Here is a 20,587-nt window from a genome sequence, read left to right as displayed (position 1 = left end):
AGTCTAATGCTTTTACTTATTTATATACTATAGGAAAGAATCAGTACTTCACAAAGTTGACGAAAATCCACCCCAATAGCAAACTTTCCTCCTTTTCCACTTGGTGTTTTGGGAAATACATTTCCAACTTTAAATCAAACTCAACATTTACTTGGAGGCTGAAGGAAGAGACACTGGGATTTAGCTCTGCATAGACCATGAAGATGCTAAGACTGCAATAAATGCATATTAATCCCAGTACTAGGCTAGACAAGGGAGAGCTGGGATTAAGGCAGTAAGGGGAAGATGTGCTCCTAACAAACTCACCATACTGTAAACACATTAGTCGCTGCTGCTTCAGTGAGCTGAAGCCTTCAGAAGCGGCTGATGTGGATTCCAGCTGCTACTGGAGGCACTTTCCTTCTCAGTGTGAAGTGGTGATTTAATAAACTGCGGAGCAAACTCACTAAAGCAGGTGAAGTCAGGGGAAGGGACAGCAGAGACGTGACTCTCAGGAAAGGCCTCAAAATCATGTTCCTACCTGATACCCTGCAACTCAAGTCATAATTCCCTCTTTGTGGCTTTGATCAGTATATTAAATCAAATGAGATTAGAATCCCTAAAGCCCGTCCTGCATGCTGAGGGCATCTCATAAACATAAGTGATGGTGATGATTTCTTTTAGATGGCAGTTTTGATTTCCTTATATTTCCTTTAGTATATCATTACTATAGATAATTACATTAACCAATTTATCATTAATATCAACCATCTAATCAATTATGTGAACCATCTTTTTAGGTAAACTGGATCTCTCTAAAGAAAATGTAACTATCAAGGTAATGTCATATGGGGACAAGTGTAAAATGTGTACGCATGGATGCTTCATTAGAGTTCATGAAAAAAATCAAGACACTACTGTTTGAGAAAGCTGATAGAATATGGTCTGTAAGGTTTATCTTGCCCATGAGCTGCAACCACATCAACCATCTTAGAAACGTAAAACACATAGACACTGTGGGTTTTTCATCTCAAGACTCCCTGTTTCTCTGTTCTAGCTTCATGGCTTTACAATTAGCATGAGAGGGGCCAGGGCTCCCACCCTTTGGAGGACACTGCCTAGGCTTTCCTTGTGCTGCTTACTGGACCACCTCCTTCCATCTCCTTTAAGGCATCTGTTATTAATTCCTATCGTAGGTTGTTTTAGTGGATTTTGACAAAGAGTTCCATGTACTCCAGGCTGGTCTCAACTCGCTAGTTGGGGCTGACTTTGTATTCCTGATCCCTTTGGGTCCAGCGCCCAAGCACTGTGACTGTAACTTTTCTTTTTAGTGCTAGGGACTGAACCTAGGGCCATGGGCATGTCAGCCAAATTCTTCATGACTGAGATACATGCAACCATTCTCTCCTATAGCTTCATCAATAGTTCATATTTCTCTTTCCGTGAGTACCTTCCCCCCTACCTATAAAATATTCAAGTGTTCCAGCAACCCTACCTAAACCCACCCACAGTAAAGCAAACAACAAACTTTGGTTCTAGAAAAAACATTCTGTTCTTGGCATAATTGTCTCCATTTTCACTGTAATAATAGCTTTACTACATGTGCGATTAGAATTTCTGAGACACCTGTGAAAATAAAAACCACCAGGGTGCATGATAGAATTAGCTCACTGGACTCAGCTGTTTCAGTGCCCGTGGGAAAGCAGGATTAGCTTAAATACAAAATAAGATGCTTACCAGATTTAGTGTCTGTCACTTCAGGACTTGGTGGCATTTTTGGTTTGGAAATAGTGTGCTGAGATCCCCTAGGAACTGAAAGAGAGAACTCAGATCATGAGCCACTAGGGTTCTTGTTTCTTAGTCATGCTAACACATCAGTCCTGATGGGGAATAAGCTTCAAGTGTAATACAGAACAAGGTAGCAGTGATAGAGTCAGTCAGAAAAGTGAATAATATAAGTTTTAAAATCCAGGTAGAAATCCAATGAAAGTTCCTTGTTGTTGGAAAATGAAGTCCAAGAAATTACATTTGACATCATCAGGATAAAGGGATAAAGAGTTTTTTTTTTTTTTAATTTTCATATGAGAGGATCCAGGAATTAAGTTAATAGAGGGCTTCTTTTTCTTTCAAGACATGCTTGCTTGACTTGGGTTGATGACTGGGGTCATATTAAGCACTAGAGTTGAGAGTTGCCACAGACTCCAAGGGCCAGACATGATTCCTGTGCCCAGACCTCAGGCTTTAGGAAACTCCAGTTGTTTGGGTCAGATTTCGCTTTGCTTCTCATTGTTAGTTATTTCCATATATTTACATCTCAAAAATATTATTGTCACAATAAAATTTAGTGATTAATATGAACAGATTAATAATACACAAAGTAGGGCAAATTTTTAATTATTAGTGAGATATAAAATATAGAATAGTCTTTGAATCAGTTTTCTTAAAAAGAATAAAAAGCAGAATCAAATATTAGAGGTCATACCTAGAACAATAGCAGAGATCCTGAAATTATTTAAACTATTCCTGGTAGGATTCAAGAATTACCACCTGGACCAAGGCTAATATTGATGCTAACATTTTCTTTTCTTGCTTGTAGACCGTCAGTGACAGTAACGTTCCTCCCCTGTTTAGTGGCTAGGTCATTTTTAGGAGCAGGACTCAGGTTAGTGGAAGCACATTGTGGGACAGCAGAAAGGCCAGGAAAAGAGCCTAAATTTGTAGGAAAAAGGGGGTAAGCAGCTCCTCTAAGGAAACCCACTATTGGACCTCCCCATCTGAAACAGTAAGAGGTTAGGAAAGCTTTCTGGATTAAACTCGCCTAGTTATGTGCTTTCTGATGAAGTCCAGAAATATTGATAAATACTTTAGGTTTCCCAGAAAGGGAGACTTCTTTGACAACAGCTAAAAACTGAAACTCATTACCTTTAAGTCTTAGAAGTTAAATCATAAACTTGGTAGTTACCTGGTGGTTGCGGTGGGATTCTTGGGGGTGGTGTTGTTTTGAGCTTGTGGGGAGTACCGGGTGTCTGCCTGGGAGCTAAAAGAAAGACAAAAAAGATTCACAGATTTGGAGCCCTTGACCCTTTCCAGAACTCCTGTGTTTTCTAGAAGCTCAAAGGTATTTGCTGAGTGACTGAAGATAAATAAACCCAGTAATTGCTATCCAAAATCTTCAGAGAGCTGCAAAGGAGAGGGAGATCATGGATATAGGATAAAAGAAACAGATTAAACATACGTCAAATTTCAGCTTACAAAAGAGATCTGTTGTTGTTTTAGAAATACCTACTTCAAATACTTTGAAAATAGGTTAACAATGAAGCACACAATAACCGTCATCTCATTACTAATCTGCGTTATCATAAATATGCAGGGGTATTCTTTAAATATAAACACGTCTTTTCCGAACAGAGAAATTACTATGATAAAAATTCAAGCAGAATGATTTAAATAGCAAGTTGGATGGGAGAAATATGATATTATTACACAAAGCACAATTCTAGTGGTTATAGTGGTGAAGAAAACTTGAACACCAAAGAGCTTCTCTGCTAAGCCGCGTTCCTTCGCTGGCAAAGATCCAAGGAAGGCTCTAGGGAAACTGATATAAAGTTCATTTATTTTCTTCAGTGAGAAGATAAAAGTATATCCCAATAATGGAAAGGAATTATCAGGCTTGGGGTTGCTCCTCTGAGAACACTGCCTTCAGCGGAACTAAAATGTGTGTGGGAAGAACAAAGATCAAAACGCACAAAATGATATCCACAGTGCCATGCAGTTTTAGATGTCTTAAGAAAAACATTGCTGAAAGTAAGAACTATTTGGCATTGGACGTTTAAGAAGAAGAAACAAACTGGTGTTAATGTTATGTGGTTTGAGAACTTTAAGAATCATTCACCAAGAACAAGTTGCTAGACACCGGAAGTGGGTGTGTGAATCTGCAGGGTTGACTTCTTCCTGATAATAAATGGGAACATACAAGATACACGGTGGTGTCAGGGCACATCTCTAGCCTGTAAAGAGATCAAGACCAAGATACACAGGAAGTTACTTCGGTTTAAAATAAGTTGGTGGTTTAGAGCATCATTAGCTAATCAGGGCCAATGGACACAATCTCTACCAAAACCAACACATGCTTAGGAAGTGTTGTAATCCTAAAATTAATTATTTGAATGTATTAGTGATGTCATGGTGCAGGCTCCCTTCTTCCTGAGGTCCTAACTGATGTGCCATTTGCTTTCCCCAGGCACAAAAGACCATGTGGTGACAAAAATGTGTTGAGAAGCAATTCCAAATGTCATCTGATGACTGGTGGCCAAACATGGGGTGGATACCTGTGATTTCAGCACTTGAGGGTTCGAGGTAGGAGAATATTGAGTTCTGGGCCAGCCTGGGCTAAATGGCAACTGTTTGTTCTCACAAAATAAAAGCAAAAACAAGAGTAAAAAAAATCACAGGCAGTACATAGAATTAGACACTCAATATCATGTTAATAGGTTATTGAAAGAATTTTTGGCAGTGGTAGTTGTAATGATGTGAGACAGATCCCATTCATGTAGTCAATGAAGAATTCAGGTAAGCAGTCAAACTGTACCATTTATTAGGAAACATATTTAATACGTACTTTAGAATATAGTGATGTAAATTAATATCCTACCTCCATTGGAAATAGAACCATATAAAGTATTTTTTTGAGAAAAGGTATGAGGCAAATTATCTTACTATGTATCTGAGGTTGGCCTTAAACTCTATCTTCCTGTTTCAGCCTCATAGATTGCTGGGGTTATAGACATGAACTCCATGCCTGGCTTAAAAATAGTTCAATGACAACCAAACATAAGCTTGGGCCTATTCATGGTTAACTCCTATTTCATGGGGAACTATAGGTACTGCAGAAATTTTATTATCCATGAAGGTGATTTGCTTTCATTCAGATCAAACTCCACCATCAAGGAAAACTTTATGACTAATAGTTTGATACCAGTTTTTCTAATACCAGGGGAAGGATATAGGAGACACTGGATTATTGAAAGAAGGAGTGAGCAGTAGTGAAGCCTCCGAATAATGATAAGAGGATTGATCAATACCCCTTTATGTGGATTATACAACAAAATCTGTTTCTGTCAGTATTGTATGATTTCAAACATGAGTAAGATATCTCAAAATACTTTGCAGTTACAAAGATGGTCAAGACAACAAAGTAATTCAAATATATACATATATGTGTATATATATGTATATATTTAAATAGAATATAAAATATTTTTAAATATTTCTGTTTCCTGAACTAAAAACTACTAACACTACTAATTCTTACTATTTCTTGAACTAAAAACTACTAAAACTACTAAAAGTAGTGGAGAGGTAATTTTCAACATTATGTTAAAGATTTACACGTTGCCATTTGAGAGAGAGATTACTGATGACAGACAGAGCGATGTTATGTCAGAAAAGTAAGCTCACCCGTCGAAGGCTGAGATGAAGGCAGGGCTTCAAAATGGACAAGTCAAGTTGTTATTTTACAAACACTCACCTCATATATGAAATGCAAAATAGTGTATTTACCAGGTTCAGTCTGAGGCACATCTGGTCTGAGTAGGATTATAGTTTGGGAAGGCAGAGATGATGTTTCTATGGTAATTGAAGGAAATTATACTGGGGTTACTATAGTGCTTGACGGACTCAGATTACAGACAACAGGATGGTAGCAAACAGATGTCAAAAGAAAAGAAAAGAAAAGAAAATGGCTAAATTTCAGGAAATCAGCGTTCCCATACTTCTTCATAACTCATTCTACTTAAAAAAGATAGATGTCAGATTGTAAAATACTTTTGAGATAAGCAATATCATTACTTCAAAAATCTCTACCTCTTTAACAATGCTTGGATGATATATTCAATAAGAACTATGAATGGGAAAAGCTACTTTTAAATTATAGCACAAACCATTTAAGAAGCATAGACTTTCACTTGGATGACAGATAACAAAGAACCAAACATGTTAGGTCAACATGATGGAAAGACTGTTAATGGGAAGTACATCTCTAGGTCAGAAAATATAAATAGATCACAAGCCTCAGCCAGATAGTGCTGAGCTGGCAGTGATCAAAATACTAGGGAAAATGATATATTTTATATTCAACAGTTTGGCTAACATAAGAATAGTAGGAGACCAAGATGATGATGCTACATGAAAAGACATTTTTGACAATGATTATGAACAGGAACAACTAGGAAGAAAATTCAATAACAGAGAAAGCAAGTGCCACATGAATTCACAATGAAGGCGATCATGAGACTCTTGAGTGATGATGCAATGAAGACACAGAACACAGAGATGTGCTGCTGAGGATGTCATTACCTAGCAGGGTCTCAGGAAGCTCAGACACATGTGTAAGAGACTCCACAACTGTATCAAAACAAAGGAGAATGAGTTTAAAAATGGGAAGACGTTCAGCTCCACAAGTGTTTCTTGAGTATCTGCAATCTCATTCTCAAGAATTAATGTCATAATATTATAGACAAGACAATGTTTTTTAGACAGGAAAAAAAGGAGGAAAGTCATATTTCATAGTATTAAATCTCTAATATTCATATTTTATCAACAACTGACTTTCAAATGCGATTATGCTTTGATCTTCAGATACTAACAAATATAGACTTTTTGTTTCAAGGAGTATCAACTATCACATTAATTCTAAGAATGCAATTGTCTTAGAGTTGCTGATGTGCGTGGCTCATTGCTAAAGCACATACAGAAACATGTGAATCCCTAGATTGATCCCCAGTAAAAGGCGGGGTGAGAAGTGGGTGGATTGATAGGTGGATTGGAAGTGTAGCCCTTTAAATCTGTTCAATCAAGTATCAGAGTTTATATAGTAGAATAAGTGAATCATAGCTTGGAAAATTTTACCACTTTCTGTCCTTGGCTCCTCTGGCCTGAGAGGTTCTTTGGTAGTGGTATCTATATAATCTGTTTCACCTGGTGCTGGGGAAGAAACATGAAATGGCTGGTTAGTGGTGGGCAGGGCAAAGCAGGTTGTTATGAAACCCTGAATTTAATTGAAAATACAGGTTAGATATTTAGATTATGAAAACTGCTGCAATTTAGTAGAGTAAAAATGAAGTGATGCTTGCTGTGTGGGAAAAAAAGACAGATAGGCAGATGTACACACACACACACACATGCATAGAAACATGCACACACAAATAAATGCCTTCCAGGGTCCATTACAGCAATTATTACTTAAAGTAGAGTAGGTAATTTTACTTTCTTACATATTTTTACATAAATATTTTAGTAAGTAAAAAGTCTAGGATGAGTCCTTTGGAAACCTGAAAATGAAGCCTTAACACAATCTGAAAAGATATATTACATGTAAACATATATTACATGTATTACATATGTGCAGATTCACATGTACATATACAAAGAATAATCAGAATTTAAAAATTATGAATTTCATTAACTGAGTGGAAACTATGAAACTTGAATTGCAATATAGCATATACTAGCTAGCATGAGTTACTACATTCATGATGGCTCTGAAGACCCACCCATTGGATAGACATAGAGGAAACACGAGGAGCAGGTGGCTATGAATTGTCACAAAGCATGATCACATCCAATGATGCATCTTGCAATGAGATGGAAAAGCACATAGTCTTGAGTTCCCACTGGGAACATTTTTACCTATTGTCTTCTGCGATGACTCAGTACTATACACAACCAATTCCAGGTCATCAGAAACTAGCAAATCAAACAATGGTACAACTGGTCAAAGATGTGCTGTTGTAAACATTACGCAAATTAGACAAACTAACTATTCAAAAGAGTTTTGGATACCTGGTAAGATTGAGTGACCTGGTTCTGATAAAAAAAACCATTGCATTAGCTAAGCACTAAAGGAAACCCTAATAACTGAGTTGAATCCATGACATGGTAACTGTTTTGGCTATTGTAAATAAACACACCTTAAATCTTTAATAGGAGCACTGAACTGTCATCTCATCTAACTAAAAGACATAATAAAGAAATCATAATTTATTCTTTAAAAAAGGGAGGAAATAAAACGAATGACATAAACAAACAAAAAGGTCTTTTCTGGACTGTGATACCTAACATTCAAAATATTGTATTATAATTATATCAAAGTCTTCCCAAAAAATGGAATCCAATTTTTCAAAGCTAAGCTTTAGAGAAGAAGCAGTATTCTTAATATGACATTTAAATTTTGTTTGTGACTTGAAAGTCAGTATGTTTTAAAAGATTCTCTATATTTAAGGAACTTAAAAAGAATCTTTACTAAAATGATGTTTTGATTCTTCAATGGTTACAAATGAACTAGCATTCTTTAAGGTGGCTGAGCACACATTTAGTTCCTTGTTTAATAGAACCACATCTTTATAACTGTGGATAGAATTAAGAAGGAATATAATCAATCCTCAGAGCTTTTGCTGACTGCTTAATTAGTTATGTGAATGTTATCCAAAAGATATAGAGCAAACTCAATGAAAGAAGGGTAGATATTTTATATCTAATGGAATAATAGAAGATAAAGTATTACTAATTTAGCGCCAGTGTGCAATCATAGAAAGAGGAGATTTTATATTTGAACATATAAACTCTTACTGAAGTCATATAAATCAAGCAATTTACCAGGTTGACTTTGTGTCATTTCTAGGCTTGGTGAAGTCACGGGTTTCAAAACAAGAGTTTGCAGTTCAGTGAGGGCTGGAAAAAGAGGATTTAAGTTAACTTGTAAATCTTCTTTTTAAAAAAAATGATAAAAATTGACCAATATTTTACACCATGTAAAATTGAAAATGGCATGAAATGCAAAATCTTATTTGAACATGGACACAACATAAGCCAGCATGAGCCAGGGCCTATTCACATGCTAATATAGTTACCTCTCACCCATAACTGCAGAAGTAAACAGTTGTGATGAAGACTGGATGGCCCACAACATCTGAAACTTTTACTATCTAACCCTTCTCAGACTAAAATTGCTGACTCCTGATTTGAAGCATCCTCCTTGGGAAGACATTATTCGTTCATTACAGAACATCACTAAGAGTTTCCTTAGAAATCCAAGACACAGCGTTCATCTGTTAAGTAAGGAATGAATAATATAATACTACCCAGCAAAGAGCAAGAGCCATCAGTAAGCCATGGCGGAGATCATCAGTGATGTAGGAACCTGTAGCTTCAGTGCACAGCTTATTTTTTGACAATAGGGTTACCTCATGACTTAAAATGAGAGTAAGAAGCAGAGCACACTGATTTGATGGGAAGTAAGTTGTTCAGAGTGAGGTTATGTCTCTTAATTATTGTAGCTTTATAGGTCTCACCACCAAAGAGAGGAGCAATAATGTGGACCAATTGAGTTTTAAAAAGAATGCCATAGCAGATTGGTATCTGCCAGTGGTTCCAAGGATGGCTGATAAATGGCAGGTAGATGACACCAGAGTTTCCGTGACTGACTACAAAGTATGAAATGCTATCCTAGCCACAGTCTTACAAAGTATGAACAATCTTGGCATGACAGCAGATGGGTTTTAACCAGCAAGAAAAAACATTCTCTGAATGTCACAAAATCATTCTCCAATGTTGTTTCTGGAGACCCAGTACTAAGAATATCAAGTTCAAAGCCCAGAACAAGAACATGAGAAAATTTAACACCCACAAAATTCCTTAAATTTTCTTTCAAAACATGAGTTTCAAATGACAAACATGTTTTTAAATTCCATAGCAGCACGCAAACAGTTGCTTCCTAAAAAGTTGGTCACAGTAGACCAAAAATGTTGTGGGTAATAGTTAACAACTTTGACCTTGGCTACACATTTCTTAATTCTATCTACTTAAGAGGTTCCTAGCTACATGGTTTTCTAGTTGTAACTATTATGGATCACAGCTTTGGAAATTTTCTTAGGCAGTATATATAAAAGTAAAAAGGAAACAGTATGTTGTATTTCTTGGATGCTGGAAAAATTTCTGCCGATATAACCAAGGCCACAGCAACAGATCTTATATTTCAACGCTAATATGTAACCACGAATAAATAACGCTAATCTTGCCATCAACTCATCTTTCAAGAAAAGAACTTGATCCAAACCAAGTTACTTGGGGAATTAGGAACATATTTTCCCAAGCCATGCTCGTATGGGAAGCTATTCAGGGAGCAACTGTTAAGTGGACCCAATGACTTGGTTTCCTTAAATGGCACGAGAACATCAGCTACCCATTACTGGTATGGTTTTGGGACCCATGTATGACAGACTGCTAGCAGCCCTCAAAGCAGGCATTCCACATTTACCCGACTTGGACTCAGACATATCAGTACTTGCTGTGGTTTTAGGTCTGGGACGTGGACGGCGGGTCCTTTGTACTTTAGGAGCTGAAGGAAGAAAGTTGATATTAATTTCATGCTGTTGGTTTTGAAAACAAAGATTGGGGTTAAAATACCTTTCCCTGAAACTTAGGGCATGTATGTCTTGGGTTTAAAATATTTTCTATTTTTTTAATCACCAAAGATTCTTAAGAAAGAAACCTAAAATATAAAATTAAGTCAATGAATGAAGAGAGTCATAGATCTCCAATATCAAACAAAACTATAGCCAAACTCCAGGTAGTAGGACCTTAACTTGACACTGAAATTTCTCAGGATTCTCAAGAATACATTGCCCCATGATACTGCTATAGTTTACTCTGTCTAGGTAAGATGTAGACATCAATAGCTTAGTTTGAAATTCAGCTTTAGATTAAGCCCTGTTTAGACAAAAATACACTACGCATTCAAATAAGGTAACAAGTATAGCTATCTTCTAGGTCCATGGGTAGCTTTTAAAAGAGGTAACTTTAAGAACCTTTACTTTCTCAAGAAGCAGTAGCATATGAATTTGAAGAGTGGCTGATGGCAAGAATGAAGCAGATGACAATGAGATTAGGATGGTAGTGGAATGCATGGGAAACAAGCAAGACAAAGCATTCCAGAACACAGTACCATTACCTAATGTTGATCTTTCAGGAGCCTTGGTGCTAAGACTGACAGGTTCAAGGGCTGTAGCAAGAACTAGACAGAAAGGAAGAAAATAAACCAAAGACAAGTTAAAAATTCACGTTTAGGCTAATTTTGAGAATATCTTTAGTCTCAAACTAACAGAAAAAAGACAATTGCTTTTTTCGTATTTGGCTAACTTATGCCTATGTGCCTAGTATTTCATGGCATAGGCTTGCAAGATGGCAGGGTACATACCTAACTTTATGTCACTGTGCATGGGATGATCTTCTAGACATTTCATTATCTGTCCTTTCATGACTGTGGAATTGTGTTGGTCAGGTTTTACATGTTTACAAGGTAGATTCCTTTCTGACTACACTAAAGAAAGCTTTAGTAGTCTTCTTGAGCTTCTATAGAAAACAAGATGGCTACATATTTTTTTGTCTACTGTTTAAATAACTATATAATTAAAAGTTTATTTGTTGGAAAATATGAAGACAAGCCTTTGAAAAATACTCATCAAAATCTCAAGACAATCCTTGATTTAAAAAGACTGTTGAACCTTCTAGAAAAGGAGTCTCTATCACGAAAACCTAGAGTTTGAACATTTCAAAAGCCTGCCTCTTTTAAGTTTAACAACTTATTAAAACCACCATTCTTCAAACTATCGCTCCAATGTATCACAAAGGTTCCAATATATCCAAAAGCATTCTGAATAAAGAATTATATTTTCACAATTGTCGAAGGATACACAGCATAAATGTGAGAGATGGAGATTCACATGGAGCCACGGTATTAGTCAGCGCTGTTTAGACATGAACGTGATCACCTGTCATGACGTTGAGTAGTGAGTGATATGGCAGTTTGATGTCCTGAAGTTAGTCCATGCAGCGAGCTCAGAAATTCAACTAATAACATGGCATAGAACTGAGGATGACTTTAAGACAGACTGCAATGGAGTGACAACAGAGGATGAAGGTGGAGTGGTCCTAAGATGCAGAAGCACTGGTGGTATGATGGATGGTATGATGGATGGAGAAACACTGCTAGCGGAAGGACATGCATTCTCATTACCCACAGTCGCAGGAGCTTCCGTTCTAAAAGCACTGGGTTCAAGCTCTGTAGCAGCAACTAATTAAAGGCAATGAAACAAACGTGAGAATTCAGCACGACCACAACACACCCTTCCTGGAATAAGTGGAGAGCAAGTTTAAGAAACCGTCTGTGATTTAGTTGGTTATTTCATGATTTGATCACTTTCTGCCCCAGTAAACATGTCTTTAAGAAGTACTAAGTTGCAGACTATACTGTGTGCTAAACATCTTAATAAAGTCAAGGTGATATTCCTCTGGGTATGTGGAGTACCTCATTCCAGCTACTGTTGACTGACCTAGAAATCGTAGACATTTACCACCAAAGATGCACAGATACTACTTCTGTGATCATGGCCTTTTGTATGGAAGCTTTAAGAAAATAACATTTCTAAATGTGTGCAGAGAGAGCAAACAGTTTTTCTGTATGTGATGCAGCCGAGCGTAAAGCAAGCGAGTCACGTGTCTCCTGAGAAGTCATGTGTAAGGTTGGGCTGAGATCTCGTGTGTGACAAAGGTACTCAACAAAGCAGGACAGGAGCTATCTCATAAGTGTGCTTCCGAGGGGGACAGCTCTCTGCTATCCTTAGGGAAACGGTGTTTTAACTGGATAGAAAGGTCACTGATGCTCTTTGGGTCAGATCCAAACTTCTCAACCGCTCATTCAAGAACTTCCCTTGACAGCTCTCAGGGAATTTTCCCATCACAGTATTACCTGTGCCATTGTGAAATCTTGTCTTCAAGAGAAGAATGTGTAATTAAATCAGCAGTAACAAATTATGTATGTGGTGATAGTGATGATACTAACGCAGAGAGCACAAGTACTCCAGGACACAGGTCCCTAATGTTTCTCCCTACACACATGGCAGTGGTGGCAGAAACAAGTCACACGGTGCCTTCAGCCACATGAGATAATGCTTCTACCAATGGAATTCCTCATGGCTTCCCCAGAGCTGCTACAAGTCCCCTTGTGACCAGAAACTTAATTTACCAGGTGTAGTTAGAGGAGCCTCAGAAGTTGTTGTGGTTTTAGGTTTGGGGCGTGGACGACGGGTCCGTTTTGATGTTTTAGGAGCTGAGGAAAGAAAATCTTCAATTATAACAAAGTCTGTAGTTCAAAAGCTGTGGGGGTAATGGTGCCAAATTTAGTAAAACTTATATTTTAGGCAATTCGATTTTCAACTTATTAATTCAAAACTTTGATCCATATTTCCTTGTTTCCCTTTATAAGCAAAGGTCTATTGGCTAGGTCAATGGAAAATGGAAAACATAGTGGCTAGGTCGAAGAGTGAAAGGAAAAAACAGAACTTTAGTAAAATAAATGTGTTGAGGAGGCAGAAACAGCACACACCATAATCTCAGCACTTGGGAGGCAGAGACAGGAAGAGTACTTGTTTGAGGACAACCCACCCGAGATACTTAGAAAATGTGAATCTGGACATAGAGGGAGAATCACTCTCCACAAAAATGCTGAGAATCACTGCTAAGACATGATAGTGGTTGAGCATGACTGATCAGGAGTTCTTGACAGCTTGTTAAAGTAAGACTGAGCATATAATTCACTGAAAGGTCAAAGAACAAATGTTATATGGTAAAGGTGAATGGATGAAGAGTTAAATAGGATTTCAGATTTTTAGGGAAACTTCTCGATACTATGGTAATTGTTAGAAGTATGAAAACTGCTTTTCAGAGTCCCCACAGGACACACAAGGACAAAATTATTGCATATGATTACAAGCCTGACAGACAGCATGAGGCAGGTCTGTGGCGGGTCTCACGAGAGCTCTTTGCATGGTTACAAGCCTGACAGACGGCATGAGGCAGGTCTGTGGCGGGTCTCACGAGAGCTCTTTGCATGGTTACAAGCCTGACAGATGACATGAGTTAGACCTATGGTGGGTCTCACAGGAGGTGAGATCTTTGAAGAGCCATAGTTTTCAGTTCTTTTAGAATGAAGATTTTTATAGAATAGCAAACAAGGTGATGGTGCCACCACAGAAAGCAGAGTATGTGACTATGACATGGATGTCATGAGTTTGACAGTGACAAAGGAGAGGACATAGCCAGGGTCACAATGTGGTATTACCTTTTGTTGTCACCCAAGTCTCAGTTCCGAGTGTCACAGCTTCAAGTTCTGTTGTAGGAACTGAGCAAATGTATTAAAATAAATCAAATGATCGCTTTAAATAATTGAAAAGTAAAATCTCTTCACTCTGGATCTTCCTAGAATAATATTTGCATGATTACAAGCCTGGCAGACAACATGAGGAAGGTCTATAGCAGGTCTCACAAGAGGCGAGCTCTTTGCATGATTACAAGCCTGTTTCTATGACAATGCACTAGCCTTAAAAACCATTAAACTAGAAAAGCAAGAAGTTGACTCCCGAAGAATCTGTCATGCCAAAGTCAGGCACCTATTTTTTCATTTGTCATTTTTAATAATAATAATAATGTTCAGTTAATCAATTATTCAATTACTAATATAAATATTTTACCGATACTAAAATTGTTAACTGATCAATAATATAAATAATTAGTATTGGTAGTAATTATTAATTATCACTGATTAATTAATAATCCAAAATGGACTGTGGACACATTGCTTAGAGCTCATATTTGGAAAGGAAATGAGCTAACAACACGATAAATTGGCGAGGTTCCTTCATCACGCACAAAGAAGGAGTATGCCTTTATGAGAGAGGAGAGGTGCTGATGTCTGCCAGACCAAAGACTGGCTGAAGTATGAAAGGATTTTCCTCCCACTTTAAAGGGGAACCCCCTCCACAGCAGCATTCCCGAGACTCCTCTCATGCTTCTCATTTTGCTCTCCTCCTTTCTTCTTGCCAGTCCTGCTCTAATGTGATTTCAAGACTCTACACTTCTTTAACCTTTAATTCCTGACTTCAAATACTTATGTACCTAACACTTACGTTTACACCCCCAAAATTAATCTTGCACTTGCATAGATTTGTCCTATGCCATCTTCAACTATATTTATGTACAAAGAAGGTTTCCACTCTGTCTTACAAGTTTGAGAATCAAGATCTATCCCCCCCCCCGTTCACTCCAAAGTGTTAGTAGGAATAGGAGGAGATAGAAGGTAATTAATAAATGCTTTTTTTTTATTTGAACTGGATCTAATTATCCTGAAGAAACTGTATCTTTAGGACATAAAAGGAAGTTATAAGAATACAAGGTGACTGAGAAGCTTGCGCACAGGAAGCAGTGGGGATCCAGCTGTCTGCAGACTTCCCTCACTCAGTCTTGCCTGCTCAGCAGCTGCACAGTGGAGCTCCTGTGCCTCTCCTGGCCCCTGCTGTGCAGCTTTGCTCACATGGGGATGCACTGGAGGCTCTCAGTCATTCAGATATCTTCCAAGGCCCTGCTAGGTCACACTGCTGAGGTTGGTTAAACTGGGTGCATATGCTTTACCTGGCTTGAACTCAGGTACTTCAGGTCTCATTATGGGCTTTTGTTGGGGAGGTGGATGATGTTTTTGTTGTGGTATTTTGGGAGCTAAAGGAAGAAAAATACTGTATTACTATGTATTTTCATTATTTATGAGTCAGGAAGTCACAGAAGGTGAAAAGATGATAGCTTGTTGGCTTTTTATCATCTAGTTTTTTTCAATCATAAATTCTATGAAGAAAGAGGCTACCATTTAATTATAGAAATAAAGGTTAGTAATTATTATCTAAGTTTCATAAGGTTTCAAAACTGGGTAGGAACCATGCCTAAATTTGAATGGATAGTAGACATTTTCACTACTTATGATTTGTGATTTATAATTTAATCATTCAAATATAGGATATGGATTCTATATAATTATCATAATAAGCCTTATTAAATAGAAATGAAACAACAAAATATTATGCCAGCAGAAAAAGGGAAACATAAATGTGCCATTGGCCCTTTGGGCTCCATGGCTTTTCTGTGTAGCTGAGATTTTGACACATTTAAAATCCAGCCACAGTGACACCCCCTTAAAACAAAATACGAAACAGGACACGCTTCAAGAAGGCAACATGGCAGATAGACGGCCCAAAGAAGTTTCATGTATGACATTTTAAAAGCAGATAATTATGAAGTCTTCATACTTTTTGGATGAATATGTCTAAATGGCTACAAAGAATGATCCAGCAGCCACATGAAGTAAGATTCAACTCCCTGTGTGTGACAATGAGGAGAAGACCTGTTACCAAAGCGGCTTAGCAACATTACCTAGTGTTGTGACTGGGGCCTCAGGTGTAAGGGTGACAGGTTCCAGGACTACAGGAGGAACTGGCCAAAGACAGCACAATAAGCCAAGAGATTTAAAATGCATATTTAAATTAGAACATTTACATATAACATATATGACTAGAGTATCAATTGCCCCAAGGGGAAAAATATAATTAAACTTTTATCTGAAAGAATGTTGTTTAAGCATTTGCTAAACTTCTGTTGTGTTCTAAATCCTACTGTGTCTCACCTACCCATAATTTCCTTAAAACAGGCACGGAGAAGTTGTTGGTGCTGCCTCCTATTCTCACACTCAGGGAGTGTAAGAGCTACTACTACCACCAGTGCTTTGAGTCTCGGAAGACACAGACAATGGGGGCTCACCCTGAAGCCACTAATTTACCCAATTTACCAGGTTTTGTCTGAGGTGCTTGAGGGCTCACTGTGGCTTTAGGTCTGGGTCTTGGACGGCGAGTTCTTTTTGACATTTTGCTAGCTGAAGAAAAAAAGCCTCGTGTTACTTTGGATCTTACGACCCTGGACACAAGAGACCTTCACAACTCTCAGATTTCCTAAAGGTGCAGGCAGTTATTCCTTTAGTTAGACTTTTTCACTCTTTTTTTAAAAACAAGCATGTCTTATTTTTGTCATCGACAGTGATTTGTTTTTTTGTTTTTTTGGATTTTTCGAGACAGGGTTTCTCTGTAGCTTTTGGTTCCTTTCCTGGAACTAGCTCTTCTAGACCAGGCTGGCCTCGAACTCACAGAGATCCGCCTGCCTCTGCCTCCCGAGTGCTGGGATTAAAGGAGTGCACCACCATAGCCCGGCTATCGACAGTGATTTGAAGTAAATTCCTGGTCACAGTTGAGGTGCTCACTCAAGGCAAGGAGATTGATACTCATTGGGAGAAAGTCATAGAGCCCCACTTTGGGGGAAGTGATTGGGAAGGATTCATTTAATGAAGGGGGGGCATCTGAATCATATTAAGAAGGTCTATAATTTAACATTTCAGATTGGTCATCTCCAATTTGTCAAATTTATACTAAGGTGTCTCATTACTTAAATCATCATTGCTTACACACACACACACACAACACACACACACACATATATATATCATATACATTTAGATCATATACATCAGTGCTTAAATTACAACACAAAAGAAACAAACACACTGTGCAATAGTTTTCAGAAATAGACCTAGAAACCTGGATGTACCAAGGAGCATAAGAGTAGCTGCTATCGATGGGCAGCCATTCGACAGTGGTTAAAACTCAGCTATGAAACAGAACACTGTTCTATGAAACACAGGATAACATGACTTTTTCAAAAATCCATGTGGCCATTAATATTTTAACTAAGCTCATCTCTCCTAAGCACAACAAGAAGCGTGTCTGTAAGACGCTCTGAACTCTGAAGCAGATGGCATAAGAAGAGGATGAATGCTTTCTCAGAGGGGTGGAAAGGCCGCTTGTGGAGATGGAGACTTAGTGGACTATACAATGAGCAATAGAAGCGCTTGGCAAGTAAGGGTGTTACCTAGTGTTGTCCTGGGGGCCTCAGTTCTAAAAGCAACAGGCACTTCAAGGTCTGTAACAGGTTCACGGTCTGTAATAGGAACTGAATTAATAAATATGAGCTTTAAAAACATGCATAAAGGAACACAACATTTACTTTAAAATGAGTCTGCCAGCACAACACTGAATCTAGTGTGTGTGTGTGTGTGTGTGTGTGTGTGTGTGTGTGTGTGCATGTGTATTTTTCTGGCTGAGAGTATTATGGACTGAATTGTGCCCTCACAATTCATAGACTGAAGGGTAAAAGTCCAAGTGAAAACACAATGTTTATGGATGTAATTAAGGAATCATAATTTGCCAAATATCCTTATTAGAAGAGACGCTGAGTGTGCTTATACATGGAGGGAAGGCCATATGAACACATAGCAAGGCAACCATTTGTGAGCCACAGAGAAGCCTTAGGGGAAACCACTGTAAGAATAAATCCCTGTTGATGAAGTACCCACTCTATAACACTGGAACGGCTGTCCTAGTAAAGCTCTCAGAAAACAGCAATCCTTCTGTCCAACCAGCCAAACTGCAGGTTGCACCCATCCCCCAGATAGGCATCAGGCACCATCTTTGCTCTCATTTCGAAATGCTTCAGCAAGCAATTCCTCATGTCACAATGCTTGTCCGTCTCCAACAGGGGAAACTTCAGGACAATTTTACCTATGTCCTTACATGTTTCTAATGTTTTGTAAGAAGCATATAGAAAGTTTACTTATATCATTTTAACACTAAAAAAAGAAAATATGCACCAGGCTTAAAAAAATATGATTGCACAAAGAGTTCTGAAGTTAAGAAGTATGCAAGCAGCCATTCCAAAACAGCTTCTCGTGATTTCACTAGCCTCCAGATTGAGAAGGGAAATAACTTTCATGCTACTCCCAGTTAAAAGAAGGACTCTACATGTCTCTTCGATTGCAAAGGCCTAGCCAGCCATGAGTGCCTAGCAGGCTTCCGAGAGTCCCCTCTCTAGGGGAACCTATAACAAGGTGATATTGCAACCATTGCCTGGATTCAGGTTTCACATCTAGACATAGGTGGCTTTAAGTTTGTGTTCTTTCAAACATTTTTGAAGCTAAAAGAAAGTAAGATTGATTTATTTTAAAGTTATAGTTCAGCACATTACAAAAATTTTAAAAAATCTTTAGGTATTACAAAGCTTGGCAAATGTTCCTTAGTTTCAGGAATCTGTATCCCCTACTATGTTATTGCATCTTTTGTTATTGAATGTACCTTTGGGGACAAAGACGGACATATTAATTGAAATTATTAGTTTAGTAAGTCAGGATTAGTATTTTCAAATAATTCTTCTGGAATTATCTTATTAGGCTACAATACTGAGAAATCTGAAAACTATGGTGGAGAGGGAGAGGACTTCAATTCATATTAAGGATGGAGTTTAGTATTTAAAGATAGCAACCTGATGATAGTACATGCTACTTAACCTACTAAATCACATTGCTCACATACTAACAAAAAAAAATCCCTGTTGTAGCTTTGTTTGCACAAATTAGAGATAGAAACACCAAATATACTTGAAACTGGTCTTAACCAAGAATTTGGTTAAACAAAAACCTTAAAGTAACATTTAAATATTGTTACAAGGCAGACCAATAATCCAAACTAGATCCACGCCACGACTTCTTATACATTCAACCAAGCACTTCTAAACAGGTTCAATTCAAATAAAATGAAGACTGTAATTGGGTGATAACATGGGATGAAGCTGGCAATGAATGAAGTATTTGCTGAGAGTCAGGAGTATCATTACCTATTGTGGTCACTGGATCCTCTGTTAAAGGAGTAACGGGTTCAAAGACTGAAGTAGAAACTAGCCAAAAATAGCAAAAACAAATAATCAAGACATCTATCCCAAACAATAGAACTTATAAAAACTAAAATATTCATTCAAGAGAATTGTGGCAGCATAGAAAAATCTCTGAAATACTAAGCCATGTGACTAACTCTCCGAACTAAAATGATATAGTGTCTCTGCTCTCAGATGCCAACTCGTCTCTTGGGAATGGAACCAAACATTTGTAGGTACTGGTCTGAAAAGTTTATATAAAGTACCTTCAAATTTTCCAACAATCTGAGCTTACTAATGCACCCAAACAAATAGCTATCATTTGAGCTTGTGTCCTTTGAAGCCTCATCCATGAATTCTGTTATAAGGTAGTGGTACCTTTGGATGGTAGGATGTAGTAAGAAGGTCTTAGGTCATTGAGGACATGAGACAGCTTGCACAACCCCTCGGTAGTTCTGTGTGACCCTTTGAGCTATATTTGAGTTTTCTATTCTCCAGAGTGAATAGAAAAGGAAAAACCTGGTTCTTCCAGTTCTCTCTGCTCCTGGACAGAAATACGATCAGTCTCTAGATCTTGTACACGCACCCACCTTAGCACCATGCCAGGAGATGGTACAAGCAGGGAATAGCCATTGCCAGGGTCTGGGATGTGCCTCTGAATACGAATACTCAAGGATTTGAACTAGATAAACTTCTCCTTTGTAAGTAGCCTGTGCTAGTCATTCTGTTACAGTGAACAAGGCTAACATCTAAGCCAAATTTGCCTCACCGACAAGATCTCCAACTTGCATTACAAGGGGCAGTCACTCTGTCTGTGACTTATCAAGGCAGCCTTGTCCAACACCCAAAGAAAGTGTGGCCATAAATCAATTCTCTGGTGCACTCTAAGCTACCAAGTTCAACATTTAGAACTTTCCAACTTGTC

At 38.0% G+C, this 20,587-nt stretch overlaps 1 protein-coding gene across 1 annotated transcript in view; it reads right to left on the bottom strand.

Annotated features, from left to right (window-relative positions):
- Abi3bp (ABI family member 3 binding protein) overlaps nucleotides 1-20,587 on the bottom strand; it is a 219,320-nt gene that overhangs the window by 44,569 nt on the left and 154,164 nt on the right. Inside the window, exons 26-42 of the mRNA XM_026788609.1 lie at nucleotides 19,627-19,686; nucleotides 17,830-17,910; nucleotides 16,700-16,783; nucleotides 16,288-16,347; nucleotides 15,499-15,582; nucleotides 14,153-14,212; nucleotides 13,058-13,141; nucleotides 12,050-12,106; nucleotides 10,985-11,047; nucleotides 10,292-10,372; nucleotides 8,632-8,706; nucleotides 7,666-7,722; nucleotides 6,886-6,960; nucleotides 6,334-6,381; nucleotides 5,539-5,604; nucleotides 2,942-3,016; nucleotides 1,717-1,791 (exon numbers count right to left, since the gene is read on the bottom strand). Of these exons, the coding sequence (XP_026644410.1) occupies nucleotides 1,717-1,791; nucleotides 2,942-3,016; nucleotides 5,539-5,604; nucleotides 6,334-6,381; nucleotides 6,886-6,960; nucleotides 7,666-7,722; nucleotides 8,632-8,706; nucleotides 10,292-10,372; nucleotides 10,985-11,047; nucleotides 12,050-12,106; nucleotides 13,058-13,141; nucleotides 14,153-14,212; nucleotides 15,499-15,582; nucleotides 16,288-16,347; nucleotides 16,700-16,783; nucleotides 17,830-17,910; nucleotides 19,627-19,686 (1,185 nt within the window). The remainder of the gene's footprint in view (nucleotides 1-1,716; nucleotides 1,792-2,941; nucleotides 3,017-5,538; nucleotides 5,605-6,333; nucleotides 6,382-6,885; nucleotides 6,961-7,665; nucleotides 7,723-8,631; nucleotides 8,707-10,291; nucleotides 10,373-10,984; nucleotides 11,048-12,049; nucleotides 12,107-13,057; nucleotides 13,142-14,152; nucleotides 14,213-15,498; nucleotides 15,583-16,287; nucleotides 16,348-16,699; nucleotides 16,784-17,829; nucleotides 17,911-19,626; nucleotides 19,687-20,587) is intronic.

Source organism: Microtus ochrogaster, chromosome 2 (assembly GCF_000317375.1).
Source record: "Microtus ochrogaster isolate Prairie Vole_2 chromosome 2, MicOch1.0, whole genome shotgun sequence".
Classification (NCBI taxonomy): Eukaryota; Metazoa; Chordata; class Mammalia; order Rodentia; family Cricetidae; genus Microtus; species Microtus ochrogaster.
Note: the sequence above shows the minus strand (reverse complement) of the source record. Positions and strands in the feature narration are given on the sequence as shown.